The 17,925-nt window shown below is 50.0% G+C and overlaps 1 protein-coding gene across 1 annotated transcript in view; it reads right to left on the reverse strand.

The window, feature by feature from the left end:
* Window positions 1-15,846: 15,846 nt before the first annotated feature.
* Window positions 15,847-17,925, reverse strand: part of NENF (neudesin neurotrophic factor) — a 65,836-nt gene continuing 63,757 nt past the window's right edge. Inside the window, exons 3-4 of the mRNA XM_011975854.1 lie at window positions 17,734-17,842; window positions 15,847-16,393 (exon numbers count right to left, since the gene is read on the reverse strand). Coding sequence (XP_011831244.1) covers window positions 16,217-16,393; window positions 17,734-17,842 — 286 coding nt within the window. The 3' untranslated portion in view covers window positions 15,847-16,216. The remainder of the gene's footprint in view (window positions 16,394-17,733; window positions 17,843-17,925) is intronic.

The following is a 17,925-nucleotide window of genomic DNA, read 5'->3' on the forward strand; positions in this document are numbered from 1 at the left end:
GAGCCTGAGCCCTGCAGGGGAGGCTTGCGGGGGTGGCTTCAGGTGTCGTGGGTCCCACAATGCCTCACTGACACGTGAACCGGGTATGACTGGGCCTCTGTGACCCAAGCTGAGGACTAACCCACCACTCATAACACGGTTTCTATGGGAAAACCAAGCTCTGATTTTTGAATCATCAATCCACTGAGGGTGGAAGTCCAAGATCTATGGTGATTTGCGTGCTGATGCAAGGGCAGAAGTCACAGCCCAGAGCCCGCAGCGGCTGCACTGCTGGGTCCCCAGTCCTCGATGGCACCAGCCAACCTGCCCTCTCGACCCTCCACAGCAGCTCAGGCCCCCACTCCACGGCTCCCCTGCACCATCCTCATGCCCGGCGAACTCCTGCTGCCAGTTGCTGTGAGACCCAGCACACCACTGGGCCAACAGCTTGCAAAATGCAGCCCATGCTCACCATTCATGGATTCTATACATACAAATTCACCTACTTGCAAAATTGTATCTGTGACCCCAAAATCAGTACTGGCTGCACTTTTGGGGTCATTCTCGGAAACACACAGAGTGGGGAAGAATGAGGGCTGCTCAACACGCACATTCCCAGCGGGGATGGAACAAGGCCCGCTCAGCCTGGTGGCTTCAGCTCCCACAATGCAAACAAGTGTTTTTTTTGCAGGCTATTTGGTACCACATTTTTCATGTTTTTGTGCTTTGTGTTGGTGATTTCACTGTTTAAAATGTCCCCTAAGCATATTCAAAGCAACCTGGATGAGACTGGAGACTATTATTCTAAGTGAAGTAACTCAGGAATGGAAAACCAAACATCGTATGTTCTCACTCATAAGTGAGAGCTAAGCTATGAGGATGCAAAGGCATAAGAATGACACAATGGACTTTGGGGACTCAGGGGGAAAGGGCAGGAAGGGGATGAGGGATAAAAGACTACAAATTGGGTTCAGTGTACCCTTCCCAGGTGATGAGTGCACCAAAATCTCACAAATCACCACTAAAGAATTTACTCATGTGATCAAATGCCACCTGTTCCCCAATAACCTATGGAAAAAAAAATTTTAATGTGCACCAAGCAGAGTGCTGGTGTTTGTTCCCAAGCACAAGAAGGCTGTGATGTCCCTTACAGAGAAAACACGTGTATCAGACAAGCTTCTTTCAGACCCAAGTTATGGTGCTGTTGGCCGTGAGTTCAGTGTCAATGAATCAACAGTAGAGAGTAAAGAAGGTGTCTTTAATAGAAACATACATAAAACAAGGCTACGTATTGGTTGTAACCAGAAGCAGGCAGGAATCTAACCCTGTGTTTCCCCTAGGAGCAAAGGTTCAGTATCTGCTCATTTAATGTTCAGAGACTTCATAAAACATAACTACCATGAAGAATAAGAATTGACTCTACAGATATCTGTGCACCTGAGCCCACCTGGATTTAGTGAGTCAGAATTCCCTGGGTTTAGGCCCTGGCACTTGAGTTTTTCAAAGTTTCACAGGCAATTCTGATGCTGGGCCTACCTGGGAACCACCACAGTCCAATGTCAAAACAGCCTGCGGGTCCCTGGACAGAGCCATGTGACAATCTCAAAGCATAACTTTTGGCCACAACCGTGAGGTGGCGTGTAACACAATGTTGTGTGGTAAGCATAGGGCTGACTCAGTGTGAGGGATCTGGAGACTCTGAGTGACCTCAGGCAAGTCATCCAACATTCAGTCATCCAACACTCAGTTTCCCCATCCACAACATGAGGATAACAACACCTGTGCACAGTGGGGTGTTTGCATAGGGAAGATTCAAACACGTCTTATGGGCTGGGACCCCAGGAGTACACTGGTGTGAGAGACTAAGGATGAGAAACAACTCATCCCAAGAGAAAGACTAGAAGTCTTGGCCCGAGAGTGATGAGCACCTTGCCGGGGAGGTCCAGGAGGAGGGACAGCTTGGAGGACCACTTGGTGCTGGTCACTCAGGTCAGCCTCTAGCCTGATCCTTGAAGGCTTGAGCCTAAGGAGTCTACAGGGAAGGCTGCTCGCTCAAGAATCTTGGTGAGACCCAGGAAGCACACGGCTACGCAGCATCAGAACTGACATATGACCGAGGGCAGGTGCACGCATCTCCCCTCCAAGGAGGGCGCCGTGCACCACAGCAGTCCGGGACACTCCGTGGGGGAGGAAATGGTCACAGGCAGCATCCCTCCCTCCACCTGTGATGTGGCACCTTCTCGAGCTTTGGAGGCACTGAGGGCAGCTGCGGCAGATCACCCCAGATGGCTGGAGTTGGGCAGGTGAGGAGTTAGCTCAGGTGGGATGCTTGCTAGGACAAGCCCAAAAGGGAGACCTGGAGACGCTGCTGAGAGACGGGACAAGTGCAAAGCCTGAGAAAGGCTGTAGTTCCTGTTTATGTGACCGGTTTCTACCCCAGACATGTATGGCTGGGGAGTGGGGGTCAGAATCAGCCACCTGTCAGCTCTAAGTGGCTGATTTCCACCTGATGCCTTTAATAACTGCACTGATCGCTATTGAAGAGTTTTAAAATGGTGCAGAGAGGGCCACACACCGGGGCATTTTGTATCAGTCCTTTCGGACACACCCCTGGCAGAACAGGCAGAATTGACAGCAGGCTCCGAACTCCCACCGGTGGGCCTGGGTCCCACTGCCTCCCTCTACAAACCAGAACCAGGTGGGACCCATGGGTCTGCAAAGCACTGACAAATTCCCCCAGTGAGGCTAGTGCTGGCAGAAGAGGTGTGCCCAGGGCGTCACGGTTCTCTCAGAAGCCTGATCTGTGCTGTATGCCAGCCATTGTTTACCCTCCTAGCCTGCCTTTCTGTCAACACTTATATTTTGCACAATGCTTCTTTGTTTGCTTTGGGTTGAGAAACTGTATTTTTTTTTTCTTATTCACAATAGCCAAGATAGGGAAACAACCCAAATGTCCATCAACAGATGAATAGATAAAGAAAATGTGACAAATACATACAATGGAATATTATTCAGCCTTAAAAAAGAAGGAAATCCTGCCAATTGCAACAGCATGAGGAACCAAGAGGGTATTATACTAAGTGAAAAAAGCCAGACACGGAACGACAAATACTGCATGATTCCACTTAAATGGGTATCTAAAATAGTCAGACTCATAGAAGCAGAGAATAGAAGGGCAGTTTCCAGGGGTTGGGGGAAGGGGAAATGGAGAAGTGTTGCTCGATGGGTATAAAGTTTAGTTATATGAGATGAGTAAGTTCTAGAGGTCTGCTGTACAACATGGGGCCTGTAGTTAATGATACAGAATTGCACCCTTTAAAATATGTTAAGAGGCTAGATCTCACGTTTAATGTTCCTACTACCAAAAACAAACAAACAAACCAAAACACAAAAGAACACAAGAAAATTTTTGGAGGTGGTTTTTAGTAACTAAATTTTGGTGATGCTATCACAGGTGTATGCATGTGTCCAAACTCATCAAGATGTACTCTTTATATGTATGCGATTTTTTGTGTGTCTATTATGCTTCACTAAAGCTTTAAGAATGATCAGAACAAAACGAAACTGTGTTCCCACACACACACACACCACCCCCATACAAACACGGAAGAGCTAGGCAAAAAGACAATCTATAATGGCAGGAAACTGCTCTGATCCTACCTGGTGGGCCACCTGCTTTGTGGAAGTTTTCACATGTAGTGTTCATTATTCTTTCTTCTGAGACTGTCCTCCTGGCCCCTCCCCGCCTCCTCCTCAGCTGCGCCCCCATCAGCCAGAGCTGCTCAATCAGTCCTCAAGGGCCATACATGTGTGCAGGGCTCCCAGCACTTCCTGCCACATAGCAGGTCCTCTGTGGATGTTGGGTTCCTTGTCCTTTCTTTTCTTTTCTTTCTTGGGTTCACCTTGCAAAGGGGAACCAGTCAAAGACTCAGTCAAGTTACTTCAGGGAAAAGAGATTTTCTCCGTGAGAAAGACACTAATGGGGAAGGAAACAGAAACCCACTCTATCCGAGGCAGCCACCTTCTCTGTACCCTCTCCCAACGGCCCCAAGTTCTCCCACTCAAGTTTCTCTCCTTCCTTGGCCCAGCTTCTCCATCAGTTCTGCTCACACTTGAGCGGGGGCATGGAGAAGGCCATGGCCTCTCCTCCTGGGAGCATTTTGAGGCCAGGCCAGGCCACAGGTAAGGTGCAGATCAGCAGGGAGGCAGAGTGGGAGGCATGTGCTAAGATGACTGGAACTGAGATGGCACCTGTCCTTTCTCCCTGAGATGTGGAGGCCCGCACATGGAAGAGCTGAGAACAGAATTACTCGCCTCTCCAGGGATAAGCCAGCCCTTCTTTCTCAGAGTAGAGCAGTTACTAACCACCGAGGGGTTATACAAACTGCTTTTGATCTCCCCAGGGCTCACAAGGGCACAAAAGGCCCCCGTAGTCCAGGAAATTCATGTTAGGGGTTGGGATCCCTTAACACTAATGTCAGAGAATGTTAAGAAGGTATCATGGAGGAAGCATTACCACCCCAAGGGCGAGGCAGCAAAGGGGTGCATTTGCAATGATTAAAACTTAGAGACAGGAGCCTCTTGTGGGGCTGGAACCAGACATGTGGTGAGGTAGGGGGTGCCTGCCGGCTGGTGTTGGCCTCTGAGTTGGGAGTGATGAAGTTAGTTCTACAAGTGTTAGAAAGATTGTAAACTGAATCTAGCTGCTGCTATGGTAAGGAACTGCTGCTGCCAGGGTGAAGAAGTACTACCGAAGCCGCTTACAAGAACAGAAGTAAACAAGAAATAGAAGGCTTCCCTCCAGCCTTCCAGTACCCCTTCTAGCGCCCCCTACTGGCTGAATCCGATAGGAAGCTGCCGCCAAAGCTGAAAGTGGTTTGCCAAGTCCCAGCCCTACCATCACAGAAAAGAGAAGAAAGACTAGTGTGACCAGGAGCTGAAGCCTGAGCCTGCTCCCATGCACGTGTGTGTGTGTGCACACATGCCTGTGCTCACAGGTATACACTCACACCTGGATCACAAGCGCCCTCCCCACAGATTTCATTGTGGGTCCTATGCCTTGGGTGTCACACAAAGTCAGCAAACCTCAAGGCCCTGACTGCAGAGACTTTACTGATTCTCAAACTCCAGACTCAAACATCACCCATCATCGCCCCACCCCCAAACAGCCACCAGTTTGAGTCCTTTCTGTAAAAAGGAAGCTCAGAGTTCTCCATCTCTAGAGAGATACATGGGCTCTCAGGGAGAAAATGTCAACAGCAACCACCCCATGCCCTGGAGGGGACTCCAGCAGAGGCCCGGGGAAAAGCAAGCTCTGCACCAAACTGCCCAACACGTAGTGAACACAACAGAGCTCATTTACCAACAAGAGGCACACACTAAAAACATTCTTCTGGTCTCTGTTTAACCCAGGTCATTCTGTCTTATTAGGTCCCTCTGCTGTCCTGTTGTTTTCCACCACTGTGCATTTCTGTGTCTTTCAGAGCATGTGTCACAGTGTGCGTTTTTTTTTTCATCATGTGCTGACTGCCTATCTCCTCCTCTATATTGCCAACTCACAACAGTGGGGCCATGCCAGCTTCTTCCACCCTTATAGACTCAAGGCCTGGCACATCATAAGACTCAAGTGTTTGCCAAGTGAGTCTATTAAAAAATAGAAAATGGCTCTAGAGGCATTGAGGTAAATGGACAGGTGATGGACCTGTAGATTGGGGTGTATGTGACATAACAAACTCTGAGGAATGTTGTGGAAGGCAATTGCTCTCCTGTCCTACAAACCATCTCCAGATCAAGAGGACAGCAGGCAGGAAGGCAGGATGACTGCTCTGCCATCATGGTGTTTCTGCTGTGCTGTGGCCCTGTTCAGCCCTGTACACCTGTGGAGATTAGGGCCTGAACCCAGGCTTCTCAACTCATCCCAACTTCACCTCTGCTTCTTGGAAGGCATGGGGCTCATTGAGTGTTAGAACTGGTGGGACCCCATAGATTACAAAGGTGGCTCCACATCACCATCACCCGGGGAACATTTAAAAATATCAGTGTCTGGACATTACCACTGGTTTCAATTCTTTGAGGTCCACAGTTCAGTGTAGCATAGTGGATGCCCAGAAACATGAACTCAAGTCCTAACTCTGCCACACACTGTATGATCTTGGCCAAGTTACTTGACTTCTCTCTATCTCGATTTCTGTAAAGTGGAGATGACAGCAGTATCAATCTCATAGGCTTGTTGTGAGGATCAAAGTCAACAATGTATGTGAAGCTCTTGGTGCAATGTCTGGCTCAGAGTAAATACTGAATAAATGTAGCTATTATTGAAATTATTATCTCACAGCTACTTAGCGGCTGGCGTGGGACGAGCCTCCTGATCCTGGATCCAGTGTTCTTTCCGACACGTCACTCTGAATGTGCACACAGCCTGAGGTCAGACTCGGCAAGGCAAACATATGGTTGCTATCCCTGGGATCCTTTAATTAAACCGTATGGAATAGAGAACTGCCCCTGAGAACCAAGAGCAGATCTGACCCCGGGAAGCAGAGAGCTGGAGAACACAGGAGTTTGGCAGTGCAGCTTTCAGGTCCTTTGGGAAGCCATTTGGCTGCCTCTGTTAGCATTTCATTATGGAAATACTGGGAACCAAAAATAGAAGTTCTTGAGGGAGCTTAATCCTCTGGGCTTTACAAAACAGCTGCTGGAGAGTTCCAGGAATTGACCACCAGGGGGCACTGTCGTCCCATGCAGGCAGCTGCTGGTGGGTCGGACCAGGACAGAAGTTTCCGAGAAAAACCCAACACCCTTCCGCAAGCTCCTACCCCAGCCTGCCTTGCTCAGGACTCTGTGGCTGGGATCCCTGTAGATCTCCACAGCTCCTGGTCCTAGAGAAACCACTTTGCAACTCAGGCCACTGCTCTCCTCTTTGGGGACCCTTAAGAGCAGAGCAGGTTCCTACATTTACTTAATCAATCCTTTCTCCCCCCTCACCCCAAAACCAGGACCTAGGGCAGTGCTGGACATATAATAAGCAAGAAGTATGCGTCTTCTTTGTTGATTAATGGATATGTGAAATCAGGTGTGATTGATAAATTGTGGGACATATCAAATAACAAAATTTCAGTAAATTGAGCTGTAAAGGTCTAGTTTGCCTTTATTAGCAATTCATGAACTGGGCAGCAACCAGTCCACAAAATAAAAAGGAACTCCCATGAACTGAGCTAAGGGCTGAGCTTTACAGGCAGAAAAGGCTGAAGAAAGTCAAAACAAGGAATAAGATGCAGATTGGCCGCTTCAAAGTTACTTTCCTTATTGAGGATCTTGTTAGCTTAATGGAATATGACTACCAACTCTCTCCTGATTTCTCAGAAACTCAGATCTTACAAGTAAACGGCTTTGTTTTTGGTTTCGTGGTGTGGAACCTTAGCATGAGTGACTCCATTTTGAATGGGTCTGTTGGAGCCTAATGCAGGAGGTCAATCCAAATAATGGCCTCCCATACATTTTATTTAACAGAAGGAAACTGCTTGATCTTTGAAGGAATGGCAGAGAGAGTGCAGTGGTATGAATCAGACAGAGGTTATGAATGACAGTTAAGGGGAGGGTCATGGATAAATGGGAAAGGGGAAGAAGTGAGAGGGCTCAGGTAGGAAGGCAACAGATGTATTTCAGGGATCCTGAGTAGTAAGAGATTCCTCAATGTGGAGGCCAAATCCAGAAATCTGGGGGAGATTAGACAAAGGAGTCCCAGCCACAGCTCGCATGGCCTCCAGGTGGGCATCACTGGCCACCACAGCCACTATTACCTCTCATATCTTTGGGGTGGCTTGCAGCTGCCACCAGCAGGTTCTGAGCTCCCACAGATGGGCCTGGGTCCCACAGCCTCCCTCTGGGTGATGCCATGGGGCTTAGTACCCTGAGCCTGTATCACACATCCTTAGTCCGAGAGAACTTCTCTCAAATGACAGCAGATCTTGTTCACCACAGAATTCTGTGAAGACTAGAGCACAAGAAATACTTGTTAACTAAAGGATTAAATTATGTGTTAAAAAAACAAAACAAAACAAAACAAAAAAGCAAGGCTGGGTGCAGTGGCACATGCCTATAATCCCAGCACTTTGGCAGGCCGAGGCAGGAGGATTACTTGAGGTCAGGAGTTCAAGACCACCCTGGCCAACATAGTGAAACCCCGTCTTTACTAAAAATACAAAAATTAGCCAGGTGCGGTGGCAGACGCCTGTAATCCCAGCAAGTTGGGAGGCTGAGGTAGTAGAATTGCTTGAACCCAGGAGGCGGAGGTCGCAGATTGTGCCATTATACTCTAGCCTGGGAGACAGAGAGACAGACAGACACACAACACACACACACACACACACACACACACATACACACACACACAGAAGTAGAGTCTCTCTCCACAGAACCTCCAGGTACCTTCCCTTGCTACGATTTTAGAATATCTGCCACCAGCTCAGTGTGCCACATTCTAATTCCAATGGCCCTGAGGTGCGGCTCCCTGGAAGTCTCAATCTTCAGGCACAACATGGCAGAATGGAAAGTGCCCAGGCTGGAAGGAAGATTTGCCTTGGAATCTCAGCTCCAGCACCTCTCCTTTCAGTTTTCAGAGGTGTAGTTTCCATTGCAAGTTACTTATGCTTCCTAAGACCCAAGCAAATGTTAGTACCTCCTTGAAGAGAATCAAATTAAGCCGCAAACATGGCATGCCAGCACCTGGCTCATGCTAGCCCAGTGCCACTATTGCAATGACCATCAGCACCGACTTAGACGAGAGGCACGGGTAGGGGCAGTTAGGCAGGAAGTAGGCTTCAGCTGGGAGAGGCAAGGACAGGGTAGAGGTAACCACAGCCAAAGGGAGGCAGCGAAACTCAATATTCCAGGAGGTTGGGGGATGGCAGGGGAGCAAAAGCCTTGCTCATGCACAGGGAAAAGACAGCAGTAGCCTGGCTGATCAGGCTACTCTGAAATAGCTGCACCCACCAGCCACCCACTGGAGACCTGAGGCTTCCGCTCCCTGACACCTCAGGGTCACACTCACTCCAGGTTCTGCCTCCAGCCCCGCTTAGTGTCTCAGCTACTGGATTTTCCCTCTCTCAGGATCTCCTAGAGCCTGGCTTCCTGTGGACAGTTTGCAGCCAGCTTGGCAATGCTTTCCAAGCACCCTCCCAGCCCGTGCTCCCAACTCTCACCCCACAGTTTTAGCATGCAGAAGCCCCATGCCCTCTAATAATCCCAGAGAGGAGGTGGTGGTGACAAGATCCGAGCCTTGGGCAGCACCTAGAGTCAACCTTGGTGGAGGGGTAAACTTGCAAGAGCCAGGCCACAAGCCCGGCTGGAGGGCAGGGAAGCTGAAGACCTGGGCAGAGGCCAAACTGTCACGAAGGGGCTTGGTCAGCCCAGCACAAGGGGTCCACACAGGCACACATGATATTAGACCCTGGCAGCGAGGCTGAGTCTCCCGCTGGCAGCTTCTGAAGCCCTCTGACTACCCAGATAAGGTACTGGACACGGCAGGGCAGCCAGAAGAGGCCCTTGATGACCCTACAGAGAGGGCACAGGGGCAGCAGCCCAGGAACTGATGGGGCAGATGGTCTGGCTGATGGAGCAGCTCCTCCAGTCTGTTATTTCCCTTTGGGCTTCAGAGCAGGTGGTCTCCAGGAAGCCATGAGACTAGGCGAGGCAGCTCAGAGGGCACGCTGGCCAGCCAAGATTCGGTGAGTGAGCAGTGAGGGCGGAGTTTGTTTTCCTCCCAGCCTCCAGGCTTTCCTGGACCGCCCACCGTGGTTACCATTTGCTGTGGTGGTTGCCAGGGGAACCACTTACTATTTTTATATATTCCCCAGATGATGAGGCTGCAGAAATGCTCAGGCGAAGTTGGTCCAGGAGTAATCCTGGAAGCGATGCCCAAGCAGGCTCTGCTGGAAACTTGGCTGGAGAGTGGGAAGCCACTCTAATGTTTCAGGAATCAGATGCGCATCCCTGAGTAAGGGGTGAAGGAGGGTTGCAAGGAAGGCATGTGCCCTGGGTGAGGGAGCACCAATCCATTGACTCATTCATTCATTCACCGCTTGTCCATTTGCCCATCCATTCACTTTCTCTCACATCAAAGGTGCTGGGCTTGTGCTACATGATACAGCAGTGAATAGGGCAAGTGTGTCCTAGCCTGGTGAGGAGGAAAACACAAAGTAAATACAATTACGGTTCACTGGGATCTGATACCAAAGGGGCATGTCAGGTACTGTGTGCCCACCTTGGCAGAGAGGGGTCTGAGAAAGCTTCCTCAAGGAAGTAATATCTAAGCCAAGATAGGGTTTTACATGCAATGAGAGCAAGTAGAAAGAACATTCCAGGCAGAGGAACAACAGCATGTGCAAAGGCCCAGGGGAGACTGTGAATACAGCACGTTCTGGAACAAAAGTCACTTAACTTCTGGAGTCAGGGCTAGGGCCCAACCCAGTGGGAGGAGGAAAGCTGTAGAGACCCAAACCATTAGGGGGTTGGGGGTGAGACAAACTGCACCACAGTGGTACCCCCAGGCACACCTGCTATTAGGCCTCTGGCAGCAAGACTGCAGTCCCGGCAAGGCCCCTGGTGGAGAGGAGCAGGCTTCCCCATTGCCCTTGGGACTCTGGGAGAATCTATAGGGCATCAGGGAAACCTGAGACCCTGAAGCTGTACAAGGGAGGAGCTGGGTTAATGCTCTCAGTTCTTGGCTGGGCGGGATGTGTCCAGGGATGAGGAAGAGAGGGGGCGCTGTTCCTCATCCGGACTTCTTAGCCGGACTTCTTCCAAACTCCAGCCTGTTGTCAAGACCCTGGACACATGCCTAAATGCTTTCTGCTCACTTACGTCCCTGCATCTGCTGGGAAGTCCAAGATGCTCATTAGTGTAGGAGGTGGGAGGTGGGATGGAGTAGAAGAGGAAGAAACAGAGAGAGGCTGATCCCGCAGGTGTCAGTAGCCTGCTGGGCATGTTACACACACAACTGCATCAAATTCTAGCACCAGCAAGGTAAATGAGTATTTTGGCTTCATTGTAAAGATTGGGAAACTGAGGCTTAGAGAAGCTAAATTACTTCTCCATGATCATACAGGTACTAAGTGATGAAACCAGGATTCAAACGTAGATCAGTCTGACTCTAAAACCTGTCTCTGTCCACAAGGCAAATGTGATTTACTGCATGCACACCTGCTACTTGACCTCAGCACTGCAGATTCAAAGATTAGATACAGTCTCTTTTGTGAGAATCAAAGGAGATAACATGGGAAGTAACCATGGTGGATTGTATTTTCCCAAAATGGCCCCCCGCCCCCTGACCTTAGGTGGGACTTTGTGCTTACTTGCCTTGGTGAATAGAAATGATGCTGCCTGACTTCAGAGGCTGAGGAGGGACAGTCCTGCTGCCATGCTGTGAGAAGTTACTCATGGAGAGGAGTAGAGCTTCCGGCAGCCAGCATCACTCACCAGAAATGTGAGTGAGCCCTCATCATTCCATCTGACACCTGCCACAGACATCAGGGGCAAAAAGACTATGCCCCCTGCACCCTCTCAGTCCCCGGCACACAAAATCTCTGAGCGTCACGAGTGGCTCCATCCTGAGTGATGTCATCATAGTGATGCCACTGAGTTCTGGGGCAAATGGTTACACAGCTGGAATGAGAACTTTGTAAACTGTAAAGTGCTATACACATGTAAAACGTTATTAGTAAACCTGAGCTTGGCACAACAGGATTGTGTCAGTATCTGAGGAAGTAATCTTGTGTCTCAGGCTGAGTTCTTCCCAAAAGCAGAAACTGCAACAAAGGTTTGTGTGCAGGAACACACATTTAGGAAGTGATCCATGGGCTCAGGCATAGGGGACTGGAAAGAATGAAACTGGGAAGGAGGCTCAGCCAGTCCAAGGCTGTGTTGTTGAGCTGACACCACTGTGGGCAGCTGAGGCTCAATATCACTGGAGGCCTTCTGAGGAACCTGTAGAATGAGCCTCAGGGCTATGGGGAGACTGTGTCTACCCATCCGCTATCAGCTGTAGGTTGCCCCCAGAGGATGTTAATTCCTTGCACCTGCCGGTTTGCAGATGTCCCAGAACAGCTTGAGCAGCTCTGCCTGGCAGGGAAGCCCAGGGAAGAAAGCTAAATCAGGCACTGAGAGATTACAGCTGGACTGACAGGCTGTGAAATGGAGCATAAAAGATGACCAACACAATGTGGCATTAAATAATCCTTCAGGCAATGATTGCATATGATGTCCTGGACAGAGGCTCACAGGGATAACTTCTGCCTGGTCTGTCACTTTGCCCACTGGCCTGCTCAGGCCTCTCCGGTCAAGCCTGTGCAGTTCCAGGCCTGCCTGAGCAAGGCCCTAGTGTGGCCCTAGTGTGCTGGAAGCCACCATCCATCGGAAGGACCAGCTGCCTTCTCTGGGCCCTGTGGGTGATCTCTGGTCATCACAGTGATCCAGGGGAGGGCCTGGAGTCAGGGCATTCGCTGCCTCTCAGGGGCCAGGCTCCAGCCACGGATTTCCAGCTTCGGCCCCTCACAGCAGCATCTCGTGAGGCTAGCGGTGCCCAGTGGACCATGCTTTTTGGAGATTGGGGCTTGAAAAGCAGCCTTCTGAAGGAAGTCAATGTAGAGGATGAGTTTGCTTTGTTCAGACCCTTGGGTAGTGGTGGTGAGGAAACCCCCTGGAGCAGGTGCCTAAAGTAGGGAGTGAGCGTCTTGGGTCCAGGATAGGGCTGAGGCCTGGGCCAGACCTTAGATCAGGCAAACTGTGCACAGCCTCCACCTCTAGGGACCCAGTCTGCTGGTCAGACCCCTCTGCCCTGCTCTTCTTTGGGATAGTCAACTCCATCACTTACCCTCTGGGGCATTTAATTCTTAGCAGTCTTTGTTTGTTTGTTTGTTTGTTTGTTTGTTTGTTTGAGACACAGTCTCATTCTGTTGCCCAGGCTGGAGTGCAGTGGTACGGTCTCAGCTCACTGCAACCTCCGGCTCCTGGGTTCAGGTGATTCTCATGCCTCAGTCTCCCGAGTAGCTGGGATTACAGGCACGCGCCACCATGGCTGGCTAATTTTTTGTTGTTGTTTTGTTTTTTGTTTTTTGTTTTTGAGAAGGAGTCTCGCTCTGTCGCCCAGGCTGGCGTGCAGTGGTGCGATCTCGGCTCACTGCAAGCTCCGCCTTCCGGGTTCACACCATTCTCCTGCCTCAGCCTCCCAAGTAGCTGGGACTACAGGCACCCACCACCACACCCAGCTAATTTTTTGTATTTTTAGTAGAGATGGGGTTTCACTGTGATAGCCAGGATGGTCTCGATCACCTGACCTCGTAATCCGCCTGCCTCAGCCTCCCAAAGTGCTGGGATTACAGGTGTGAGCCACCGCGCCCGGCCTAATTTTGCATTTTTTAGTAGAGACAGGGTTTCGCCATGTTGGCCAGGCTGGTCTCGAACTCCTGACCTCAGGTGATCCAACTGCCTCGGCCTCCCAAAGTGCTGAGATTACAGGTGTGAACCACTGCGCCTGGCCCTTAGCAGTCTTATTTCAATAGTTTAAAATACAGAAACGGGCTCCACGCAGCAAAACCTTGTTTCCTTTCCTCCTGTTACATGGCATGGGGACTGGCCCCCAGTCATCTGCAAGGGGGAAGGCTCTGTGCGCTAGGGCCCAGGAGCTCAGAAAGGGAAGGGTACTGATCAGCATTCTGGGTTCAAGGAAACACGTTTCCTCTGAGAGGTCAGGGAGGGGCTATATCTCAGCAGAGGGAATTTAAATGTGGAGAACTTCACAAATTACACCAATATCAACAACACTCCAATGCACCGAGCACTTACTGCAGACAAGGCATTGAGCTTCCTGTTGGAGATGCTGAATTGGAACTTGTCGGAACTGGCTAAGAACCCAGCCCCCTGCGCTCTCCCGACGTCCTCCCTCCTTCTTCATCCCAGGGTGGCACGTGGTCGCCCTGGAGCCCCCCAGCTGGGAGGAGGCTTTGACTCTGCTGCTGGTGCCGGTCAGTCCTCAGGTTTGCCCAGGGCAGAGTGGTTTTGTTTTCCGGGATGCAGGACTTTCAGTGCTAAAACCAGGAAAGTCCCAGGCAAATCAGAAAGTTTGGTCACTGTGGGAGAGTGTGCTGGGCCCGCAAGATGCCCCTGTTTGAAGGAGACAGGCTCACCAACAGGCAATCACAGCAAAGCAGGTGAGTCTAGGCTAAGGGGATCACACAGGAGGGGGAGGGCTTCCTGGTACACGTGCACCTAGGCTGAGTCTTAAAAGGAGGATATGAGCCTTCAGAGAAAAGAAACCATTATAGACATAGGAGCAGGAGGTGCATGAGGCAGAGACTTCAGGCCTCCCAGGATCTGTGCGAGACTTTCTTTAGGCCCTGCGGACCTCAATGATGCAGATGCTAAGGCTGATCTGTGCCCCCTCCCCTGGGGTTGCACCCACCCTTTCTGGAGCCTACACAGGCTGTCGATTTCTTGCACACGGTCCTGGCTGGCTGGCAGCCTTTGATGTGCACTCAGGGAACTGGGCAGGGTTATCCTGGGAGAGGTGGTGAGCCTGAGACCATGAGGGAAAACTGCCTTCATGGGGGCAGAGTTCGGGAGTGGAGCAAACGGTGGTGTTGGAAAATTCCCAGAGCCTGAATTTGGAGACCTTGACCCACTGCAGAAATCTGTGTCTAAGGAGTGGAATTCTACCCACCCTCCCACCCCCACATTACATGGTGATGTAGGGAGTGGTGGGCACGTAAGTAAAAGAAGTCATCTCTCGACTGTTCCCAAGGACTTGTACACTATTTATTTGTACATCCTGTTTTGGGGCCAAATGTCCTGATACAAACAACTTTGGCTTCTAGAATTCTAGGCCAAAAAGTCCTATCTGGTAAGATCCAGGCACATTACTCTTGAATGGCCATCAAGCTCCCACCTTCTTGAGTGCAACCCAGAGGTTTACCATTGGACTCCCCAGCCCTGAAACACGTTAAAAGTCAAACCTTGTCCTCAAAGTCTCTGAGTTCTCCTTGTGATGACTGATAAGGCAATAAGGTGGTGTCTCAAAGCGTGCCTGGGCCTGTTTGTATCGCAACTTCCTGAGCGGCTCACTACAAGCACTATTCCAGGCCATGTTCTAGAAATACTGAATCATAAGCACTGGGGGTGGGGCCCAGGAATCAACATTTTGAACAATCACCTTAACAGATTATTCTGCTTAATGTGAAAATTCTCTCTTGGGGGCAGTTGCTATTTATTTTAATAAAATACAAGTTTTATGTCAAGGAAATTCATCTCCACTGTAAAATGTCCAGGATCCATCTAACACAGCATTTCTCAGCCTCAGTATGAATGAAATTTCGAACCAGATAATGCTTTGTCAGGTGCATTACAGAATGTTGACCAGCATCCCTGGCCTTGAGATGCCAGCAGCATCCTGCAGTCATGACAACCAAAAATTTAAAAAAAAAAAAATGTTGCCAGACATCACCCAATGTCCCCAGAGGGAAAAATCCGCCCCCTCTAACTAAAGGGGCTTCCTCCTAAAATCTGACGTCAGTCCAGCGTAAGGAATATGCCTCCCCATTCTTGGAATGACCTCCGCCAGGCTCCGCCCACACTGACCCCGGTCCTCCTCACCAGTCTCCAGCTGCACATGCGCTGAAGCCAGTTCCCATCCTCACTCCAGCCGGGTTTCCTGCCTCCCTTCCCATCGCCCACCCTCCCACCTCACCACTCTCCTTTCCTGCCCCATCGCCAAAATGCCCCACCATCCAGCTCCGTAGGACTATGGAAGAACAACACAGCCCACCCACTTACGTGGGGTGCTGATGGGGCTCCAAGGAAATGGCCTCTGGGGAAGAATTCTCCTTTTGTAAAAATGGAGAATGTTTATTTTTGTTTTGATTATAAAATGAACATGGTCACAGCTGAAAATTTGGCAAGTACAGAAAAGTATAAAGGTCGCTCAAAATCCCACTGCCCAGCCAGCTGACACTGATGTCTAGGAGGTGTCCCACTTTGGCCCTTATTGGCTCCTGGTGTGCGGACAGGGGTCCCCAGGTAGACAGAACCCCTGACCAAGGACAACGGGAGGCATTTGCTCTTCCAGGGTAAGCATCTGTTTTATTCGGATCTGTGTGGCTCAGGGGCTCCAGGCAGCCCGTTTTGCAGGAGATTCAGCACCTAGTGTCTTCCTGCCTCATTCTTCCAAGAACCTGCTCCTGCAGGTGGAACATCAGAACTCGTCCTTGATGTCGAAATGGGGCTGGTCTTCAGGCTTGAAGTCCAGGTTAGGGCTGCCATCCTCATTGAGAATTCTCCGGGCTGTGTAGCCAACGATGGGGTATTTGGCTTTGTACACTTTGGTGAAGACCTCATCCAGGGCCTCCAGTTCCTTGGCTGTGAGACCCGTCTTGGGGAGAAAAGCACAAGAAAGACAGGAGATGGGGTAAGTGGATGGTGTTTGGCACTGGCCTTTCTCCATCCCTGCCTTGCCTCCCACATCCCTAATGCAAGAGAAAAGATATCTCTACAAACCAAATAATGGACAAATGGCTTAAGAGACACTGCTGTGTGGGGCGGGTGGGAGGGTATAACATACGGGGAGCAATGCTTCATCACACTTTGCAGTTTGATGCAAGGATGAAAGACTCCAAAGAGCACCATGACCATGCTGGGGTGGGGCAGGGCGTGCCCTGCTGCATCTGCATCCCCTTCCTTCCCCCACTTAATTCTCCCTCTCTCTACACTCCTCCCATTATACATTTGGCACCTTCCCCTTTCTTAAGTTCTTCATTCATTTTTGTAATATTGTTACATTCATTTTGTTATAAGTTTGGCTCATCTCAATTTATCTCAACGTCAGTTTGATGTTGAGCACTGTTGGGGGAAATTCCAGCCTTACTGTTGGGATTATTTAGACCTTGAATAGGTTTTAAAAAAAAAATTTTTTTTTTTTCTTTGAGATGAAGTCTCACTCTGTTGCCCAGCCTGGAGCACAGTGGCATGATCTCAACTCACTGCAACCTCCGCCTCCTGGATTCGAGCAATTCTCCTGCCTCAGCCTCCCAAGTAGCTGGGATTACAGGCATGCACCACCACACTCAGCTAATTTTTGTATTTTTAGTAGAGACGGGGTTTCTCCATGTTGGCCTAGCTGGTCTCAAACTCCTGACCTCAGGTGATCCACCCACCTTGGCCTTCCAAAGTGCTGGGATTACAGGCATGATCCACCACTCCCGGTCTAAAAAATATTTTAATGCTATCTTCTCCTTCACAGAAATATGAGCATAGAGGGAGACCTTTCTTCCCAATCTAGGTCATCCACAAATCTACCAAGCATGGCCTGGGGAATGGGTCTCAGAGACTAATAGCAAGACTGTAAGGGGCTGAGGGGACGGGGTGGCAGGTACAGATCATAAGGAGCATTAGGTTGCCAAAGCAGGTTGGGGCCAAATTGTGATGATCACTGAGTTGGATCACAAGTTCGTAAGAGTTTGGACTTAACTCTAGGCAACAGACAGCCACGGAAGGTTTCTGAGTCAAGGTGACACGGCAGGATAATCTATTTCAAGAAAATGCCTAGCCACCACACCAAGCAGACCACAGGGGTAAATAAGCCAGTTAGGAAGCCTTGCTCCTGCCCAGAGGTAAAAAAAAAAAAAAAAAAAGAAAGAAAGAAAAAAAGAAAAAGAGAAAAAGGTATGGACAAGGAGGTAGAGCATTTTAACAAAGGCTTATAATCTGGCTCACAGTGTCATGGGTGAGGTCTGCAGGATCCAAGGACATCTTGGCTACCCCTCTAGTGGAGTCCTTCCCGGTCAAGGCATTGTAAGGGGCTCCTCGTCCATAAAACTCTGTAGTGGGGAGGAAGGAAGAGACGTGAGTGTGGGTTTACATGCAGAGTAACCTGGAGCCTGCACGTGGGGGGGCTCCCAAGGCCCC

Source organism: Mandrillus leucophaeus, unplaced genomic scaffold, assembly GCF_000951045.1.
Source record: "Mandrillus leucophaeus isolate KB7577 unplaced genomic scaffold, Mleu.le_1.0 Scaffold159, whole genome shotgun sequence".
NCBI classification, from domain to species: domain Eukaryota; kingdom Metazoa; phylum Chordata; class Mammalia; order Primates; family Cercopithecidae; genus Mandrillus; species Mandrillus leucophaeus.